Genomic DNA, 22,030 nt, shown 5'->3' with positions numbered 1-22,030 from the left:
GAGTGACAAACAGAATCTGTTTGTGTTTCTCATTTAGAATCGCATTTTTAAGACATTACACTTCTAACTAGAATCTGTATCAATTAGAACCCAAACATATTTTGGGAAATCGGGATAGAACCCAAATAGATTCTAAAACATTTTCTATACGGGCAGGATGTAAATTCGACAAGATGTTTGACGAGCTTCAGCCGATGACTCACAATTTCACCGGGATTTATCTCTAGTTGCGCGCTGGACACGACAATAATACACTACTACAAGCGGGCGAGAGAAGCTTGAGCGAATCGAAATTTTCTTTTGAGGTATACGCATGGCAGCGAGAACGCGGTACTTGGATATTAGAAGGAGAGAAAAACGCGAGAAAATATTTCGCAATGTTATTATGCAACCGCTCGAATGTCGAGTCGTGTACGTCTCTCTCTCTCTCTCTCCTCTCTCTCTCTCTCTCTCTCTCTCTCTCTCTCTCTCTCTCTCTCTCTCTCTCTCTCTCTCTCTCTCTTTCTCTTCAGCTGCTTTTTATCCTTCGAGCTGCGCTCGTACGCTGTTTACGTGCTATACAGAAAAATATAGACATGCAATGCGATTGGGATTTCCCGGAAGGCAACCACGGGCCGTTGTTGTGTGGTTTCGAGTTCTACATAATCGTCGGAGTGGCGTCACAATCCAGAGTGATCAGAGAAGACGACTGCGGGGATGATTCCTGGCGGTCGATCACGACGAGTCCTTTCGACCTTTTTTCTACTCTTTTTTTTTGTTTCACGATTTTGAAAACGTGACGAGAGGAATTGCTGCATCGTGCATGGATGCACGTAAGATATGCTATTGTATAACGCTATTAGCTGTTAGCGTGATGTGACGTCAATCGGCGCGACGATGTCGTCATACACGTATTTTTCGAAACGCCGGTAAACTATATGGTGGAATTTCAAGAGGACACCACCACAAATATTGTAATACGCCGCACGATTCGATATAATTTATCTGCCTCTGGAAATTAATGAGAAGTTTTCGATAATTCACTGTAATAGCTTCGAATATTTATTACATACATGAGACATAATCACTTTATTACATATATGAGACATAATCACTTCATTACATATATGAGACATAATCACTGATCAATTAGAATATTCATACGGTATATGGCTCGATGTTAATTATAAATATACAATTATATTACAAACAAATTTTGGCAAATCGAATGTGAAATCTTATTAATTTTCGTAAAAAACATATCAAAGCATATTTCCCAACAGCTTCCAATGCGAGATATTCCGCATTTGAATATATTTGCAAAATTTCCTGTAATGTAATATTAATATTTTATCGTGTAAATCCTCTCTCTCTCTCTCTCTCTCTCTCTCTCTCTCTCTCTCTCTCTCTCTCTCGCGCGCGCGCGCGCGCACAGTATGTTAATACTGCAACGATCGCCAATATAACTGCGCAAAAATTCCACGGTGCTATTCTATGTGCGGCAAAGCGATAAATGTAGGAGCACTATCTAATTAGTCTACAAAAACATGCTTATGTAGGCAAAGTAACGTGCGGTAAACTGAACCGAATGAGTCTAAAGTACAACGATGAAAAAAAATAGTCAGGAGCAACGAGGCGAGAAGTAAACAATCATAATCGATCATTCGTCTCTTTTTCGCTCCTCATTGATGCACAAACAAAGATAGCTTTTGGGACTTCCCGACGCGATTCATGGCGATTCTCCGCCGCGGTAACGACTGCGAGAGACCAATCGTAAACGAATGGCGGCGATTAAAAATAAACTGCCACCTGCACGAAGCCACGCACGCGACAATGCGCGAATGGCGACGACGATCTCACAGTCGAATTCACATCGCTATCGAGGGACGTCGCTAAACAACCTTGGGGACCTTCGAATAAATTCATTATCAGCGTGTCGCTAAGAGAAGAGAACGCATCGAGAGTGTGCGCGATAGTCGGTAGTCGTGCGCAGGAAAGAACAGGCGGCGCGCTTCTTTTCATCGCGATCGCCTAAAATGGGAATGATTTTTCGACTCACCTCGAGCGAAGAACGCCTCGACAACGAGCGGCGGACAGACGGACGGCCTTCGTACACCCGTTCGTGAAACTATCGGCGGGCTCCAGTGACCTAACCCGAACTGATCGCGTTTCCTTTCACAGAAACCAAGCGAGCCACGCTCCGAAGCGCGTTTCTGACAATCGTCTTGACGTCACACGCGAGCGCGAGCGCGAGCGCGAGCGTGAGCGCGTGCTAGGAAACGTCGCCGCCGTCGTCGACCTTGCGGGCTCGAGAAGTTCGATACGCCGCTTCGAGAGAGGAGATACGGAAAGAACGCGGAGTCGGCGGCAGGCAAAGGCAACGGGGAGGGAAATAACAGGAAAAAACGAGCGACGAGAAGAGTGCGCGACGGTGAAACTGCCGCGCGTAACCACGTCGGACGATAGTCGCAGTGACACTGACAGCGCGCTTCTGTCATAGCGCTATCGCCACATGGTCGTGCGCGCGCGGCCTCGCCGCTTCGGCCGTTCTCGGCCGCGCTCGGCTCGCGCTCGGGAGGACTTCGGCACGTCCAGGCGTCAGAAAGTCCTCGACCGTGCAGCGTGGCGGGTGGTCGAAGAGCGAGGGGAATCAGCAGGCGCACCGTCGTCGGCGTCGCGTCGCGTCGGTGTAGGTGTAGGGGAATACGAGGGATGACTTCATTGGAGTCGCGATGTCGCACGCTCCGAGCAGCTACCCAGGCGACACGATGACAGCCTATTTGTCGGGCGAGCGGATGGCCGGCCGGCCGGCCGGCCGGCCGCTCGCTCGCTCGCTCTCCGCTCGGTCGAGGTGGCTCTGCGAAATGTGTGGAAAAACGTGTGCCGACGCGTACCATGCGCGCGACTATGGCTGGTAGACTACTGGCTCCAATAAACGGCCGACGATGAGAGGAGAGAGCCCGGTACGTATCCGGCATCCGATTGGCGCCGCTGGCGAATGAATCACGATGGCACACGCACGCACACACGTGGTGTCGTGTATCTCGACGAATCATCGTACCGAGAAATGCAAAATTGAGCGCGAGACGTTGCGTCACATACACCGCACCGCACCGCACCGCACGCGCGCTACTTCCGGTGTAGACTCGGTCGGGACTTGACATTCCGCGAAGACAATCGATGGACGTTTAGAAAAAATGTCTCTCGCGAGCGAGCCTGGGCTTTGGATTCTTGCGTGAAGGATGGTTGTTCGCGAGGAAAACGGCGTACGAAGGCGATTTCGCGATAATAAGCTGACTATTGCAAGACGCGTGAGAACACTCCCACGTGTATACTGCGTATGTATCGAAATGCGAGCACAGTGTTAAGTCATAAACGGGAATCGACAAGTGATACAATGTGTGTAAAAAAGGCGCCGCCTGTTATGTCAGAATCAACGGATATTAGATCTCCATCCTCTGCCAGTCCCTCTCTTTCACAGATCTTATTTAAATCATCTCGACGCAATGAGTTCTTGAGACCGTGTCTAGGGCACCTAATTGAAGTCTCTGGCCTTTCCTGGGCCTCGATTAACGATTATCATTGAGAACAGTGGCTCGTTGTCGGTCGCACGCCGCCCTTCCGTCGCAGCGACGTAACTCGGAAGCTTTTGAAACGTCCGCGCGCATTCGGCGAATGTTTGAAAAGATGCGATTACTTTGGACGAGGGAAGAGGATCAAAAGCGAGAGAAAATTCGTACAGAAACTTCTGCCAAGGATTTTGTATAAAGTATATCGTGTAAATTATTTTTCATATAAAAAATATAGATAAGTTATACTTTAAAACTCTTTCACTATAATTTCCCGCTATAAAATTACTATTCTTACTTACGCGTAACTGTTGTTTGCTAAAGGTAGCCTACATTATACAAGAGATCAGTATCGGAATGTCAGGACGGAAACAATCGACGTTCCCTTTGTCCCTTTAAATACTGTGTGCATTCGATCTCGTACGGCACTCACGTAATCCCGAACAAAGTACTTTGAACCCTGGTGAATACTCGATAAACACCGGGATAAGACCGCAGCAGAATGGTTCGGTCGACTGTTTTTAGCACCAAAGCCCGAGAACAAAAGCCGGCCACAGTGCGCGATGCTGCGAAGTCACGATCGAAGGTGAACGACACGAAAGAACGAGCCGCGCTTGCTCGGCGTAATTTTGGAAATTCCGCGCGGCGTGACCTTGTTCGCATCGACGAGATCCTGTGCCAAGATTTCTCATCATCTCGCTACAAACGTCGCGCCAGTCCGCTAAATAGATATCCGTTAAAAAATTGCAACCGAGGTCTTCTCCGAGGTCTCTAGGAGAAGACCTAATTGTCCTAATTTCTTAACTCGCAATTTATGAGTAAAAAGATTTAAAAATAAAGATATTTTGTTAATGTGATATATATGTGACTTAATTTTATTTTAATTTAGATGAAGAAAGTAGCAAATATTCTTTTCCTCGATTGAGAAGTCCTGTAAGCATGTAAAAAAAAATATATATAATCGTTTACTGCGTGACATTCAAATTTATTAACTGTGTTTCTAGGTAAAACTAGCCTAGGTAAGTTAGCCAACAATATTAATCGCGCACAGTCGATTCGCGAGAAACTCAGCGGTAAGAGGTCGGCACGGCTTTTCCAGGCGATGATTCCTGTCTCACGGTCACCTTGTGTTTTTCACAGTCGCAGATATAACGAGCGTGAAATCGATCCGTTACGATGCAAAGATACGGGAGTCTGAAGAAATCGAATGTTTCAGCTCAAGGCCATCTGATCGTCCACTTTTCACCGAGAATGATCGATTAGGATGGATTCGGTGACGCCGACGTGTCGCGCTACGTGCAGCAATTGCAATCCGGTTGCCGGTCGTAAATCATACTACAATTATCGTAATATCCATCGAGATGGCGAGTCCATTATTTTCCGCGACATTCTTCGATCGTCACGATCCAATTTTCTATGTTGCCGCGATCGTGAAGACACCGAGGTAAAAATCATCGACAGAATTACCGACCCGAGTGTATTGTGGCAGCGACTAATCATGAAATAACATGAAAGCTAAAATCGTCGTAGCACTTCGACGAGCGTGATTTTGCACTTAATGCTTCCATCGCGGTGAATATGCACAAAGACAGCGAGTGCCAAGCGCACTCGCGTTCGCAAGTAGAATGTACAACGTGGAAAATTGCGCTTGTCGAGACAGCAACACTTTTATAGCACATGAGAGACTCGGAAAAACAGGACATTTATCGCGACGACTACGCTCAGTGGACAATTCGTTTAGCAAGAATCTTATGAATCTTCCATCTGGTATAAGATGGCTCTCGGCAATATCCTGAGGACAAGCATTGAGGACGACGGAGGGGCGAAGTGCGGGCAAAAAAGAAAAAAAAAACGAAAAAGAAAAAGAAAGAAAAAGGACCTCCGACGTAAAAGGAGAAAATACTTTGAGGGCACAACGGTCCGTGAATTCCTGAGCAGTGACGCAACCACAAAGGCATTTCCGACTGGTTGCACTCTTCGACAGCCGCTCTGCTCTTCGGGTGGGAATACCTACATAATCGCGCACATAATTCGACGAACCTCGGGGAGGTCGACTCGCCAGCCCCTTTCTCGGAGCCGCCTGAGTCGCTGACGTTAAGGGGTACGCCTCGATCAGGTGACGGTCTGATAAGTTATCGCGGAAATCGCAGAGCCTCACACGCTTAGCGCTAAACATCGGACATAGACATACACATATCTAAAGGGTTTCCGTATCTTCTCACACTCGCGCGCGCGTTTCTTTATCCTCCCCCGTTTCCAACTATTCCGTGTTCGATTGCTACGTGCTACGTGTTTGTCTTTTCTTTTATCGAGCCGCCGCCGCCGCCGCTGCCTTCTTATGAGCCGACATTCGCTCGTGTTTCCACTCACGCGTATCGGCCTTATCGCCTTTGTCTCCCAGAAACCACCGCCTACGCATCACGTAGTGAGGTAGTTGCGGAAAATGCGTTCCGGGCAATTACGTTCCCGTGATGATTTTCTTGCTAAGCGGCGGCTTGTTGTTTGTGTCGTTTCTTCACGATATTATCCCGAGTGAACGTGTTGACTTTCAGTTTTCCAAATACGGCTAATCTCGGTCCGGAACGAATTAGGTTCGTGAGACTTAAACTGTTTCTCTTTGTGTCTCCTTCTGAATGTTTGCTTCTTACTTGAATATACGTCACAAGTCTAATATTCTTTTTTGTCAGGATTGATTTTCTCTCCTTTTGGTTCGATCGTCGTCCACTCAAATCATAAGTAATACTTATGTCGTGCAAATTCTCTCTTACCACCGATTGCAATCACTAAGATCTCTAACAAATCCATCGTGCCTCGTGTATATACTAATTCTAGCACCATTAATAAGTCAGACATGGTTCACGTGATAACATTTTACAGCGAGCTAGAACGCAGTTTTATCTCCTTCATCATTTCCTCCGCTGAGAAAAGAACCATCGTACACGTAAGAACGCGAAGGAGCGGAGAAAAACTAGAGGAAAAGAAGATGGACGCTTCGGGAAATTTTGTAAAAAAATATCCTGCACTCCGCTCACGGCAGATTAATATCACAATTCCGTTGGCGCAACAGGCACGATGTGTCGTGAAATTTATAGCTTCCAGAGATGCTCGTAAACACAATGGAATAATTAAGTTTCCACCGTATTGTAATCCCCTCCCACGCCGTGCGCGTACGTTATACGACCTTTATACTAATCCATTTGACGATATCCGGACAGGTCGGCCCTTTGTGTCGCCTTCATGGACTTCGTGGCCTTCGCGTGGCAGGCGCGGACAATAGTTCCACGAAATTGGATACGTTTATCCCACGCACCATAACGCACTCTTTAAAAAGGGGCCCGCAGGGTTCTACGACCTCTCGAACTCGCGAGCGCATCGCCTCGAATAGCCGGGCCAGTTTATCATCCCATCATGCTGGAGAATGAGAGAGAGAGAGAGAGAGAGAGAGAGAGAGAGAGAGAGAGAGAGAGAGGAGAAAGATGAAAAGAGAAAGAGCGTAAGAGTGCGCTTTGAATTATGGGGCCCGCTGCAGTCCCCGACTTCCCGATTCACCTATTTCTCTCTGCGAGTGTTACGAACACGTCAACCGATCCCCGACGACGACGCAACTCTCTCAAAAGATCCAGATCTTATCTCCACGGACTATTCCATGCGTTTTTTCCTTCGCAGCACACAAAGAAAAATCCATTAGACGGCTAATAATGGCCGACCGTCGTTCCCCTACGCGACGGATTATTATGTGGAAACGACGCGGAATGCGAGACCGCATTAGATATTCATTAGTAAATCGCCGTCCGAGCAGGAAGCATGATACTGGAAAATTTAGAACGCCACATCGTGCAGAACAATGTAGGAAAGCGTTCTACACGGTTCTATACGGCGGGCGCGTTCGATGTCGGTCAGCTTGAGCCATGCTTTCGCCATGTGATAGTCATAGATTTCGCCATACGACACGAAATTTCATCAGGTCTATAAAAAAGGCATAAATCTTGTATCGAACAAATGGAGGATCGGCCGAGAGAACCGAAATAGGACGTATCGAATAGGACGTATCATTTCGTGAAGCACGCTCGTTACGTTTTAAACGTTCGGAGAATTCCCGCGAGGAACATCACCACCACATCGCGGTGGTCGCTGCTCTGTCACGCGTCCGAAACTTTTACATTTTCTCAGAATTCACTTTGGAATTTACATCCCGGTATGTCTCGAGTTCCGTTTTGAGATCCCCCCCCGTGTTCCTTTTACTTCCTTATCCTCTAATATCGCGACTCGTGTGGTTTCGCGTATATATAAAGCGGTGCTCGTTCGTGCTAGAAACGTCGAGGGATACCCGGCGGCGGGTCGTTTCGGTTGACGTTATTGTAAGTTCGCGCAAGTAGATATAATCCCGAACGCATGACGCATGAACGCGGCTTACCGTAATCCGGTGCGTTTGTGCGCGCACATGCGCCCGTGTGTGTACGTGAGCGCACGAGCGCGCGTACTGCGCGGTCTGCTAATAATATTATTACGTTAATCGTAGCCCGCTACCGTCGTCACCGCCGTCTTTCCGTCGGACCCAGGTGAATCGAGACGCAGTTAGCGAATGTTATTATCGTGACGTTTTAACACACCAAGTTGGTCAGTATTATCGACGACCTTGCATGCGACGAGAACTGGCTCGTTGCGAAACCGTGAGCGGCGATTCGCGTAATATCGCGTAAAAAAGCACCGGCGGCTTTTTGTTCCGTCGAACCGTCGGCGTCGGTGGAACCGATGTTGTCCGACTGAATGCGTGAAAATGTCTTTGAAATGTCCTCATTTAAGGAGAGATGCAAAATGAGACATTTGAGAATTGAACGTTCCTCTCGAAGAAGATAAAGAGGGCTTATTTCGGAACACGATATGTTAAGTCTATCGCGCTGATCGAACGTCAAAGTGTGAAAGTCTGAGATCCGTACTTTGTCACGTGTGCGTGAGCGTACCACATCCCGGAACAGTGTTTTATCGGGGAAAAACATGAAGAAAATGGTCAAGTGTGTACGTTTAACGCGACACACAATATTTGCGCAGCGGCGCGCTCGGTTTACGGGCTGCACTTCAACAAGGCGATAAACGCCGCGCGGGTTTCGAAAACGCAAGAAAGTTCGCGAGGCAGCCACGAAGAAGTCCGCGCCGCTCGCTCGAGGCATTCTCGGCCGGGGGAAAGTGTTATGTCCATTGACGTCACTCGTACGCAAGATATCTTTCCGCAGAATCGACCTCCTTTCGAGGTCAACCACACCGGATCGCCAGTTCGCCACACTGCGCCGCAAAAAGTCCTCATAGCTCTGCCGCCTTAGAAGAGGTACGACGTACGCGCACCATTTCCTCTTTCGCAATCGGCGCCGTAAAACAAATTGAGCGCGCCAAGTGTTGCAACGAGGAACGCGCTTCTCGTGCCGATCCTCGTCGGGATCGGCGCGAGACGCTGGAAAATCTCTTCCCTTGAACGAGCGACCGTGGATTCTCAATACGCATGAGACTAGCATCGCGGCCAAGTTCTATATACGAATGTTTTAGCGAGAAGAGTAAAACAAAAGAGAGCGCGCGACTTATAAAGTGGTCGACTTCGCATTGAGATCAAATTGCGAAACTAATATTTGCGAGCAAGAACATTTCTCTATGCGACAGTATCTTTGTTATTATCGTAACTCCGAAACAGGGCTCACACACACATCATACATGCCTTTTTGATCGAGATTGCTCTGAACTGTTCTGCATGCTGTAAGCACGTTCTTATTACCTGTCGGGGCAATGAGAATTAATCAGTAATAAAAATCACGCATACAGCCATACAGTGGGATTCAAAGAAGGAGAAAAAAGCTGCTTCTCGCGCGGTGGAAAACCTTGAGCAAGTTTTCCTCATCGGCTAGCGAAGCGTTCGAGTTCCCGGAATGCGAAGGCGAGCCTCGGCACCTCGCCGATGCATCTCTTTTTTCTGCCGCTATCGATTTATTTCGCGCGAAACGTAATCGACGTATTTACGAGAGATCGCGAAATATAATCGCGGCGGGCGTCGCATGACGTTGCTACGAGCATGGCAACGTGCACGCGACACGTGCGTGGATTTTCATTCATAAATCGCCAGCGGAGAGACTCTACGCGCGATGACTCACCCGCCCCGCCTATCGTGAGGCACAAAACTGAGGTAAGCACGGTAGAAATAAAAAATGGCAATAATGAACGACCGGAAATTTCCGCATGACATCGTCTAGACGTTGACGCCGGCGGTAGAATACGAGGCTTGCACTCGTGACGATCTGCGTTAAAAAAGATGTTGAACACACAAACGACCGCTGTCCCCGCAGGGGAACACGAACAACGGACGGGCGCGTGGCGCATCGCGTGCGCCGTCGACTTTTCTTCATTCAAGCGTGAGACACGTGCGGTTTTTTTTCTCGGGCGATCCCGCGTGCTTTGGTTTTCCCAAACACGTTGTAGCAATTTGCGTAAATTTTTTTCGTTGACGCGGAATCTCCAGAAGAAGAGCAGAATTGCTCGCTAGTAAAACGCGCATGCCCGACAACCTGGTAATTTACTCGTACTGCGAACTGCTGTATGGAATTATACGCCGGCCCGACTTTCTTACGGAAGAGATAAATAAGTAGCAGACGAGGAAACATATCAAGAACCTCCTTAATCCGCCGAGGGCAGGATGACACCTCTTGCCTCATGACCCGTGCGTATTGCTCTCGCTAAACTTAACCCTGCCTCCAACTAAACCTTCTAATTGGCGGGTTAACGAGCGTTAACTCCTCGCTTCCTGTCAGATTTAACTGTTTTCCTTCGGTTTCTTGCGGACAAACATTCTCCGAGAATTCATAGATGTTCTCCCCCCCCCCCTCTCTCTCTCTCTCTCTCTCTCTCTCTCTCTCTCTCTCTCTCTCTCTCTCTCTCTCTCGATCTATCGTTCTATATTCAGGAGCGCGCGCCCGACGAGTTTTCTCCTCTCATTTACGTATTAGATTTCCTCAATCGTATCTTATCGTATCGCTTGTTAATGTTTGACAATACAGTCGGCCACGAAGAGAAAACAATAACGAGCTGCGAATTTTCGCTTAAGTTGAAAGATCCACCGGTATTAACTTGTTAAGTAAATTTGCAACATTAACCGACTTCAGGTATAATTAACTTTCGTGTCATTTTTTCTTTGCAAATCGGCGAATGCTTTCTCCTGTTCGAGGGTTAAAGATTATTTTTTCTTGAAAAGATAACCACTTTTGAAAGCCCGGCAGGTCCCTTTACATAACAGGCTCCGATAAACATCGGTTTCAAGGAAAACTTTTGCATATTTCTTCAACCGTAGAAAATACTATATCGTAAAAACGCGTTTCGCGATAAGGAACGGCTTAAAAAATCCGAATCCTTGGAACTACAAAAACTTTCGGTAAACCCAACGATTAAGTCCGACCTTTGACTCTATATCACGTGGAAAGTTTTAAAAATCAGCTGAGTGTAATTTAGTCAACACATAAATTCTAATGTTACTCGTAAACTCGTTGGAATTCGCATTCACAATATGCGTTATGTCACACGTTTTTCTTCATCGAGATAGTCCTTTCATTACACGAAATACAAATTGCCGCTTAAACAAATACATAAAGATATCAAATGAAATATTAAATTAAATTTATATTATTCTCAGATAATTAAAAAGATAAAAACTGCATCGAATTTTAAGACTTTTCACTTTGTTCGTGTATTTTCAACGCTTGCGCGCTACTTATCAAGCTTGCCCTGAATATATTTCCGAAGCGGATAAGAATGTGACAAAGCAAACGAGCGAATGATGCGTGTACATCGAATCGGGATTCGTAGAAATCGAAGTTGAACGAAATTAGTGGGATCGGCAGGTGAAAGTCATCTCGAACATCAGACATGATAACTTGGTTGTTTCTCAGAAAATTGGAAGCAAACACGTTATCATGACCTCGATTATTAGCTTAATTATATAAGTCTCTCCACGTCTCTCTCCTCTCTCTCTCTCTCTTTCTGCGACTATTTTCGTAGTTCATGTTCGTCAACATGAAAAGCACGTAATTATTAAATCGACTGTTTCGATTATGCACATTGTCCGCTTGTGCATAGTAAGCGGCAGGACATTCGTGGAAACCGTCGAGAGCCGAGTTAAATAATAAATTCAAAGAACACGACGACAGATTACAAGTCGTGACTAATTACATGTACCGTCGGTACTTTGAATAGAGCTACACTTATGTCACAAACGATATTAATCGCACGCAGATAATCATGTCAAATGTATCATTTTATCGTCCGACGATTGTCAGATCGAAATGTAAATCGACATACTGTTTCAGCATTTCGTCGAGAGTGCAACGTCAAAAAATCGTCTTTAGAAAACTGCGGATACATTATTCTTGACGTTCAATTGTTATCCGAGTTCCACTCTCCGAAGTTTTACTTAAGTATTCCCGCCTTCTACTGTGTAGAGCGAACTCTTCTATCGATACGTGAAGTTCCGGAGCAAAGGACAAATCGTCTGCGGGTAAACATGCGTTTTTGCTTAAAAGCGCAGCCGAGCGGCGTCCATCGGTATCACTGCTAACAATACACCACGTTTATCTAATCAGCGTGTTATTTTTGTCAGTGCTTGGGCGTAGATTGTCTCGCAGTAACTGCCTACGGGAGGGAAACGCTTATGCTAATGCGTTTTAAAACACGCTTGACGGACGATTAGTGTGAGTAGCGTGTTTCAGATAACGACATTCGGAGAAAACGCGACGCGATCGTCGGTCGAGCGATCTTAAACATGGTTAAATGGTTTCGGTGCACAGCCATAGAGCCTCGGAGCATTATCGATCCCAACCTTGAACCGTGACACCTGCATGAGGCAGGAGTAATCGATGATTCCAGTCGCGTTAAAAAGTCAATTGTAGTTTCCGCTTATGCGCGACACACGTTAATCCCATCGACGCTGCAAGCGTCATATTTTTTATACAATCGTGGTAATATCTCTCAATACTAGGATACTAAAGATTAAAAAGAAAAAAAGAAAAACATTGAAAAACGTTGCTAAGATTCTAATAATAAACACTTCAGGATTATATCCATCATATAATGTAACGTTCCCATAAATAAAAATCTAAAATTATTCACATCACAAAGGCGATAAAAATGCTAAAAGAAAAGAAAGCAAAGATTCCAATATTAGAAAAATATTAAAAAATATCGTGGCCTGTATAAAATAAACGTCACGTTAACATAGATGTCCAAAGTATCTGCATCAATGTAATGCATAACTTGTTAACTTTCTATGAGTGAGAGATGTTCGATTATCTGATCAAATACTCTAAGTACTATTTTGGCTCGAGATATCAATAACGCACCGTGTTTCCCGAAGCAACAGGAATCCACGGGAAATAAATTTTGTCGTACACGTCGTCTCGTTGCGACACGACGAGCGGCGTTCAATTTCCCATTCGGAATCGAATTCTATCGCGATCGATAGTATGCGCTTACCATGCTCTTCTCCTCTTTCGCGAGCCACTCGTCGATGTTAGTCGGCGGATACATGGAGAACGCCGTGTAGGTGTGATCCTCGGCGATGTTCTCGTAGAAGCAGGTGCTGGGCACTCGTTGCGTCATTTGTGATCTCGAGATTCAGCTGATCTCACTCAGAATCAATGTTCCCTCCCCGCGTTCGCGACACTCGCGAGGGATTCTTGCTAGGATTGAGCGGGAGCGTAAAAAGAAGGCAACAAAGAGCGAGAACCGTCGCGACGCGACGACGGCACGCTCAACACTGTCACAGAGTTCGCTATGGACGCTAGCTAGCTAGCTAATCGCTCGCTTATCACCAGTGTCGCGCGCGTGCTTGATGTATCTCGACTGAACCCGCCAACGTGACCGAGCGAACTATATAGAAAGACAGCCGACTGTTCGCCCCCACCGCGTGGAGTACGGGCGCGCTCCACACGTGACGTCAGCGCCATCTTGATTGCTGATTCGTGCGATAGCGAGCGTCCAATCAACGCGGCCTCGCGCGCGCACGCTCTCGTCGCACCGACGCGGCAACTTCACGGAATCGAGGAGCGCACGTAAAGCAGAAGCGAATCCCCTTTTCCAGGTAGAGCGGCCGCTCGCGTTAACTTGCATAATCCGATATAAATCGATCCCTACGACGTCGACTACGGCGACGGCGACGACGACGATGACGAAGGGGAGAGCACGGTGCGCGATCGGGGGGAGGGAGGGGGGAGGAGGGGGGAGTTTTCGTCGGCGCGCCGGAAGCGCGCAAATTGCGATCCTCGGCGTTCAGGATGTGCACCGAAGTTAGCGGAATTGGTTGAATCGATGCGCGGCCGCGCGAGGGTGATTGGAAGTTTAAGGTCTCGGCGGCTCCAAGGGAACCGTAACCGGGCATTAGGGTCGATCGAGTCTTATCGTTTTTAACAGAGGGCCGAGGAGGCCCGCGGTTTCACGGTCGGGGTATAAAATTTCGTCGGACGTCGATCGTCCGTTCGCTCGCTCGGTACCTTCGTGCATGTTCGGGGAACGTGTTCTGACCCCGTGATACCATCCGACATCAAACGACTAATTACGCAGACGAGCAACAATGACTCACTGATGCTGACAGCAATTTTTAAAATAGGCGTGCGAACGCGCTATATCGCGCAGACATCGTCTGAACAATAACGTTACCGGCGCCCGCACGTGCGCCGCGCCGCTTCTCTTTCTCTCTTTTTTTTTCTCTTTGTCCCGCGGTGCGTTTCGCGAGCGCAGATTGCGTTTGCATCCTCGCGTGTAAACGAACTCCCACGAGCGCGAAATGGCTCGAAAAACGCGCATGCAGTTGCACGGCAGAATGCGACTTAATTTACAGGTTGTTTGCGCGCGTTCGTTCGGATATTTGGCCGACGAATTATACACTTCCGTTCTTAAAATCACAAACGCAGAACACGAGGAGGAGGAGGAGGAGAGACGGCGGCGGATGGACGAGAAATTATTTATCCGGGGGCAACACATATCGCCAGATCTGTTTATGCAACAACCAAGTGCTCTTACGCTGCAATATAACCGAGGAACGCCTGATGTTTGCGACGCAGCGGGACGCATTGGAAACAATCGGAGTGCTACGCATGTTCTACGAATTGTTGATTTAATTATCGCCCCGAGAAATGCGAGATTACGGCGCGGGGACTAATAACGACGATAATTGCGCGCGTATTCGGCGCGCAGCGCATTTTATACTTTCGATATCTGGATGCGTGAGAGTACCGTTGAATTTTTGAATTTCAAACGGTAAGAAATTGTCCCGTCGGTCGATGGCACTCGGTCGCTCGAATATGCATTTAACTGGCAAACATTGCGATACTTGGTCTAATTGACCTTAACGAACAATAGCGGCGTGAAAGATCTCGGTCGACCTACTTACCGCGGTTATACGAATCGTTTCGCTTTTTCTGATTGTATTTTAATCGTCTATTCCGAACGATCACTGCGCCGTTCCATCGGAGTACATACTCGAAATTTGTTTCAGATTGCGTTATCGCATGTTGATGTTAAAGTCTTATTTTAGAAATAGAGATATAGACACAAAAGGAAATAGACAGATATTTTATCTCCAGAAATTAAATTATTTTATCAGAATATCGTAAAACTTTTTTGTGTTCCTAGTATTAGTATAGGATACGTATAATATAAAAGTTGTTCTGAATAATTATCGCTGTAAGAGAGATATTTACGATTTAACAATTACTCTAACATGCGATACATTCTGAAATAGTAAAACTACTCGACAGAAGTTACATGCTCTTTGATCTCCTGATTGTCACTCGAGAATGCATTTAATATTCCACATGTACAAACACACATGCATCATTGAATGCGACGTTGCAACAATGATGTATTAATATTGTTACATGTTCATTATTGAAATATGCGTAGCGCGGGCTGCTCTCGCTGGCCGGATCGTTTTGTGCGCCGGAAAGTTCATTGTCTCCGAGCGACTTGGCGAAGAGGGACGCGCCTTAACGAGCACAACGGGGTAACGAGAACGAAGATTCGCGAGCACCAAAAGATCGGCTTTGTCCTCGCGACAAAGAGACATTTTAATGAGGCGGCAGGGTGCAGCTTGCGTCGTGGCTAAAGTACGACCGTCGCGGTGCGCGCGTGTCGCGTTGCGTGTGCGCGCGCGGCATAACAAACGACGCCGAAATTCGTACGCAGGAAAAGGCGGAAGTTTTAATCGACCGCCACCCGGGAAAGTACCGTGGACATTTTCGATATACGAGCGAACAATGGGGAATAAATTATGCAGCTGGGACGCCATGAATCAGCCGCGCTTTCTTTGTGCGCCGCGCGTGCCACCACTTTGAACGCTAATCAAAAAATGGGGAAAAACGTACGATTGGATTTTTGTGACATTGCGTGCGTTCGTTCACTGAATATCATACGGGAGAATGTCTCGAGAAAAGAACACTTACTTCATCTCTAAGAGCGAATAAAAAATATAATGAAGTAAGAAATAGAGAGACATCTATGTGGACTCGTCGAAATTATGAGCATGTAACTCCGTCGAGAAGAGACAATGTGACAAGCGGGAAAGTTGTTTGATAAATGGGTGATCGACCTTTGAGCTCAAATATTACCTCTTCTCTTTCTCTTTCTTTCTATATACAGGGTGTTAAATTTCAAACGTAACAGATAAAAAATCTCGAAAACTATGATAGATATTTAAAAAAAAGCTAAAACACGTGTTCCATGATTTTGAAGGGGAAAGAGAATGGCGTTATCAGTTTTTTATTTGGAGGGCATTTTCAAGGTCACTTATCGACCTTTGGAAATTTCAAAATTATTAAATTAACAGAAGTTAAGGCACTATTATAGTAATATATTCTTGATGGTAAATAAAGTAAAAAAGTCTAATACTATTTTTTCTTTCGACGAATAGTTAGCGAGATATCGTAAGTTAAATGTTGAAAAAGTTACCAAGTTTTCCTTAAATATTTAAAAAAAATATTAGACAAATAAAAAAATGTTTCAGACAAAAGTTGTTAAAATTAATTGATAGAAAAGGGAGATATGATAGAAAAATTGAGCTTTCTATTTTAAAAAATTAAGTTGACCTTCAACTGACCTTGAAAATGCCCTCTAAATAAAAAACTGATAATGTCATTCTTTCTCCCCTTCGAAATCATGGAACACGTGTTTTAGCTTTTTTTAATATCTTTCATAGTTTTCGAGACTTTTTGCCTGTTACGTTTGAAATTTAGCACCCTGTATATAGAGATGATGATTATGATTATGTACTTTTGAAGTCATTTATGCAATAGGTAATTCCCTACTCAAAACATTAGATAACAATGTCTGTTATATAAAAACAATTAACAGACAATAACGGATATATTAAACATCAGTCATTGTGAGAGACATTAATAGCTCTATTAATGATACTCGTCGTTTTACGATCTATCAGCTGCAGCACGCGGATACTACGCCCCTAACCTAACCCGGGGGTCTAAACAGCCAGATGCATTTTCGTTAACCGGTATAGATATTATTTGCATTTTATCGGCCGATTTCTCCGTACGAACCCTACCATTAATGGAAGGAGAGATAATTAGGTGACAACAGCTGGCTCGGGAGTTGCTATCTGGCGTGAGCGTTATTGCGTAGCACTCCCGTGTGATTCGTGTCGCGCGTCAAACGCGTGTACGTGCGTGCGTGCGTGCGTGCGTGCGTGCGTGCGTACTTGCGTGAGTGCTCGCTGTGCACGCGTGTTTTTAAATGGACGAGCCGTCACGGCGGCGGCTCTTTGTAAAACAGCTGTTGGAGGCAGTCCCGAAGCCACGCCGAGCGAAATGCTAGATCAATACCATCGTCGTCCTGTTTACACGCAGGGAGTATACACGGTGTGACAGAATTAGAGAAACGCGCGGAATTGTCTCCCGTTGAGTAGTAGGATTCTTCCCACGTCTTCGAAAAACGCCGAAGGATATCCACCGTTCTTAGCAACTTCTCGATTCCGAGTCATCGACACAACGATAACAAAAGCGCAGATAAAATTCCTCCGAAGTAAACTTTGCTCCTCGATAATCTCGTGCAACGAGTGATGTTTTATTTATTTATACGTCTGTACTTCAATTCACGAAAATGTCCAGCTTTTGTCGGTTTACAGCTATAGAAAGAGCTTGGACATTTGTGCTGATAAATCTCAATTCCGTATTTCACGAGAAATAACGGTATTTGCTGTTGGCTGAGGGACACCCTGTACAAAAGGGAAGACTGGCTAACATCAACCCCCAACCGATGCCGCAGAGATATCGTCCCTCGCGACGAAGAGAATTTTCTCCTTCCTGTCTGGATCTATAAATACGTGTCACGCCGACGAATAAAGCTACAATGCGAATGAAAACTCGGATATTATTATTATTAAATGAGTATACGTTCACAGCGGTACAACGATACAATTGCAATTATGTAAAACGTAGAATTGCGATTATTACGACATAACAGATATGTTAATAACCGCGGACAAAGAGAGAAGAGGAAAAGACAGAAAGGAGAAATGCATAGAGTTAACAATCGGTTCTCTGCTTGATACGATCGCATCTTCAATTTCGCGGAAGTGTAATTTGAAACTAAATTGTAACTATCCTTCGCGTTAAATATACGAAAACTTTGCAGTAGACTGTAGTTCTTCATAAAATATTTCTCAAGAAAAGACATAAAAATATTCGGCTTCGCGCGTATGAATAAGTAATATAAGTCGTAATAGACGATAATCTACCCACGTGTCCGAATAGAAATGTTGCTACAAACGTATCGAGTTCGCTACGCGTTCGTGTTTAAACAACTAAATGTACTCGATGACGCTTTTAAAGGATTCGGTCGTTCGCACGTTCCAGACGATCGAGAAACGCAAACAATTCGCTCGCGTCAAGATCAAAGCCGCGCACGTTCGCTCGCGCGGCGGCGAGATTAATCGTCGGACCGACGCGTCGATGACGAGTCATTTATAAACCGCGAGCCGATGATTCGCGAGATGAGGCGCGAAAGGAGCAGCCTGTTAACGCTTAACAACGATCCGTGTTTTAAAGTTCGCGCGAAGCCTCGGCCGAGTGAGCGCGCAAACACACACCCGACGCGAGATTAGAGATTATTGATCTCTCTGCGGATCGGTGAATGGATGCGGTATGGACGATAACGCCCGATTGGATCGTTCCGTAGTGACTCCAAGTTTTATTGGCGGCACGCGTCTGCGCGTGTGGCATGCACCTTAAATGGACACCTATTCAGAACCGGAATGAAAGTTGTTACTTTTTATCTATGCACGCGGAGGCGTTTGGTTTATCCGCGAGCTGTGCACGGATCGGAGAACATGCCCTATTAAAATACGTGCTTTGGTTATGCACCGCGTTACAAGTAACAATGCACCGAGAAGCATTGTTGCTCGTCTTTATTAATAGCTGAAAAAGCGTGCTCGCGATTGTGTCCGCGACGTGTCCGTACCGTCGCAAAATACCAATATTTCTTTCAACCCGAGTAATCCCGACTTGGTTTTTGAAGAATCGAATCCCCGCAAACTGCAGACTCTGGTCATTGTGTTGTCTAGCAATAAAACGAATCCGGACAATAAGGAGTGTCGCGGGTAATCGTGACAAGTGTGACGCGAGCGCGATCGGCTGCCACGTTATTTGCATCGTAAATCATCGGCGATAACGCGGATGATATTCTCGCTCGAGTCATTCGCAGTAAGTGAAAATCGTGTTTTTCATACTTCGAACTCGAGCGGCTCAGTTTATAGCGATGACGGCACGCGCTTTGTAAATTTAGCAGCGCGCCGCTTCTGATATGCGCGAATAAAGGAGCTCCTCTTCAACAAAGTGCCCCGGCGCATCACGGCTGTGACAAGTGCCCTGTCTCAAGGCGCATGATTTGTTCCTTTGCGGATTGTATTATCGATGCGACACGATCATATTTGCGATTCGATCATTTTTACGCGGACTGTCGTCTAAATGGCTTTAAAAATAATGGAGAAACCGAGATCTCCGAGAATAAGCAATCGAATCCGCTGACGTAAAATTGCAACGATCAATCGGCTACGCGTGTCACCGTATTTTTATTACGTAACAAATGTTAATCATTGATCATATATTCAATTGTCTACACAACCGTACGATGAGAGCGATCGATCCACGGAGCGTGCACCGTGCATATTTTATACGGTAAAAAATGAGTCATCGCGGGCGGTACACGACAAACAGCACTAGCATATCGCTACTTCGCCTAGGAGTTTACGTTGCCACGAAGTGGCGTGCATTTTCCAGAAGCTCGATTGATATGCGTCATAATATAGATATATAAGTGGCGAGGCCACGTAACTCTTTAAGCGATTCCGATAAACATTGTATGCATGTGCGACCGGGCAATTATTAAAAGTCGCCTTACGATGAATTTACGGAAAAATTAATGTCGCGCGATCAACTCTGCGCTCGACGCGCATTATTGTTTCTTTTCAATCTCAATAATAGTATCTCGAATGAGAACAACATAATGCGTGTTCGGAGAACGCGTATTATCGGTATCATTGATAATTTTTTATCGCTCTACCTGTTTCGATCGATTGCTTGAATTCTGAGCTCAAATTTCTTCACGGAACCTCAACGACGACTCGATTTATTAATCGGACACACAATATGGGATTGCGATATCTCCAATGTTTTGTCTCACTGAGACTTGGTGACTTGGTGGACTTCAGTGCACTGGCAAAATAGCATAATTATCGATGACTGTATCTAACCGCTACGTGTCTGCTTGAGCGTCTCGTTTTGATATTAAATTGCCTTTTACATGTCTGCCAATGAGATAAGAAAGCGCTGCAATGCATTCTCTGTACGCTCCGTAACTAGAACGGAGCATCTATGTAGAGTGTTAGAAAACGGTAGCATGAATTGATAACATACTGCACTGCAGGAATTTATTTGCTATACTTTGCGTGACATCTCGCCCATCAGCCCATCTACGTGCTCCTACACAAATTCCTAATGCACACAATGGAAGTCCAACAATTCGCCGACGAATGACTCTTGAATTTTTCCCGCGCGCCCAAGCTTTGTATTGGTATATTTTTTAGTATAGTAACATTAAAGAAAGAATAGAAACGTACATGTCGATTTGACACATCAATTTTCCAAGTATATTATATCAATTTTACGAGTATATTTTTACGAATCTCATGAATGTAAATGACTATGTACAGTCTATCCGATGTTTTAAATGATACTCTTCTTCTGAAGCAAAATTAGAATCTCTACCCCATTACGTTTGTCTTTTTCTACACTTTCTTGTCTTTTTTACACTGTACATGCCTGCTGCAAATCGCTAGAATTAAGGGAGAACAATCGCGTTCTCCCGTCGGATTTATTCGTTCCTCGAGACACGAGGCGGTCTGCCACGAGGCAGCTCGCCACTTGCAGTAACCATGGATAACCGCATGGACATTAACACATTATTGTCGCGCTAAACGTGCGTTACGTAACGCAATCCGCGATGAGTCGCCGATTGTCGCAATTCGCAGTGTGACGTAATCGCAAATAGTATATTCGTTTCTCGAATACACCAGACGCAACGACTACGGAGGAGCAAGGTGCGATATCTCGTCCCCTCGGGCGGCGCGACGGAAAAAGGAAATGCGACTGCGCTGTTTCTTGGCTGGTACTTACGTTGTTGGACAGCATGGCCGGGTTCGCGATGCTGGAGAGAAAATCATGGCTGACACGGGAGCTCTGCGACGTGCCGCTGTCGCTGGACACGCTGGAGCTGTCGTAGAGCACATCAGAGACGTCCAGCTTCATGCTGCCGTGTTCCGTTTGTCTCGTGTGGTCGTGTGTCGAAGCAAAAGCCGCGTTATAACCTGTCTTGGCTCCGGGCTCGATAGTCCTCCGCGAGGTAAACCCAGACACAGCCAGGGATGAGAGACAAAGACGAGTGCAGAGATTGTTCCGGGGGGTCACAATGATCGTACGTAGAACTAGAAGGCGGCGCGCACGAATCGCAGATCCCTTTGCTCGAAACTGTGTGAAACTGCGCCCGATGACTCATACCGCGCGAGGGAATACCTCGTGCGCGTTCGGCAACCGTTCGAACTACGGAGAGAGTCGAGGTCTCGCGAGCGCGTCTGACGTCATGGGCTATTCCCGGCTAGCCAATCGTTGCGAGGCAGCCGACAGTCGTGCCAGTGCCGTGCCAATGAGTGCTCGATAACGGGGGTATTGCTGACGATATCAGGAAAGTCCCCGTGCTATCAACATACCCGACACCTATAATTAGAACAGAAATATAATTGAGTCAGTCTCTGGATTCATTATGCCCCGACCAGATGTTTTAATCATCTCAATGTTTATGATTCTCTATGAGAGAGTTAAAGTGACCTGCAAATCAATCAAGTCATTGATCTTTGCAAGCAGACATTGCTTTATTTTGCTTATTAACCCTTTAAC

At 46.0% G+C, this 22,030-nt stretch overlaps 1 protein-coding gene across 3 annotated transcripts in view; it reads right to left on the bottom strand.

The window, feature by feature from the left end:
• kay (transcription factor kayak) overlaps positions 1-21,784 on the bottom strand; it is a 34,626-nt gene extending 12,842 nt beyond the window's left edge. The window contains exon 1 of one of the 3 annotated variants that reach the window (XR_003113652.1): positions 2,039-3,449. Coding sequence is in view for 2 of the 3 variants with exons in the window: in XM_011141970.3 (XP_011140272.1) it covers positions 21,254-21,385 (132 nt within the window). In the remaining variant the exon portion in view is untranslated. Of the gene's footprint in view, positions 1-2,038; positions 3,450-13,046; positions 13,426-21,253 lie in introns of those variants that run through there. The other 2 variants (XM_011141970.3, XM_011141971.3) reach the window with 2 other exon arrangements.
• Positions 21,785-22,030: the final 246 nt, after the last annotated feature.

The sequence above is a fragment of the Harpegnathos saltator genome, unplaced genomic scaffold (genome assembly GCF_003227715.2).
Source record: "Harpegnathos saltator strain DR-91 unplaced genomic scaffold, Hsal_v8.6 scaffold547, whole genome shotgun sequence".
NCBI lineage: Eukaryota > Metazoa > Arthropoda > Insecta > Hymenoptera > Formicidae > Harpegnathos > Harpegnathos saltator.
This window is presented reverse-complemented; position numbering and strand designations above follow the sequence as displayed.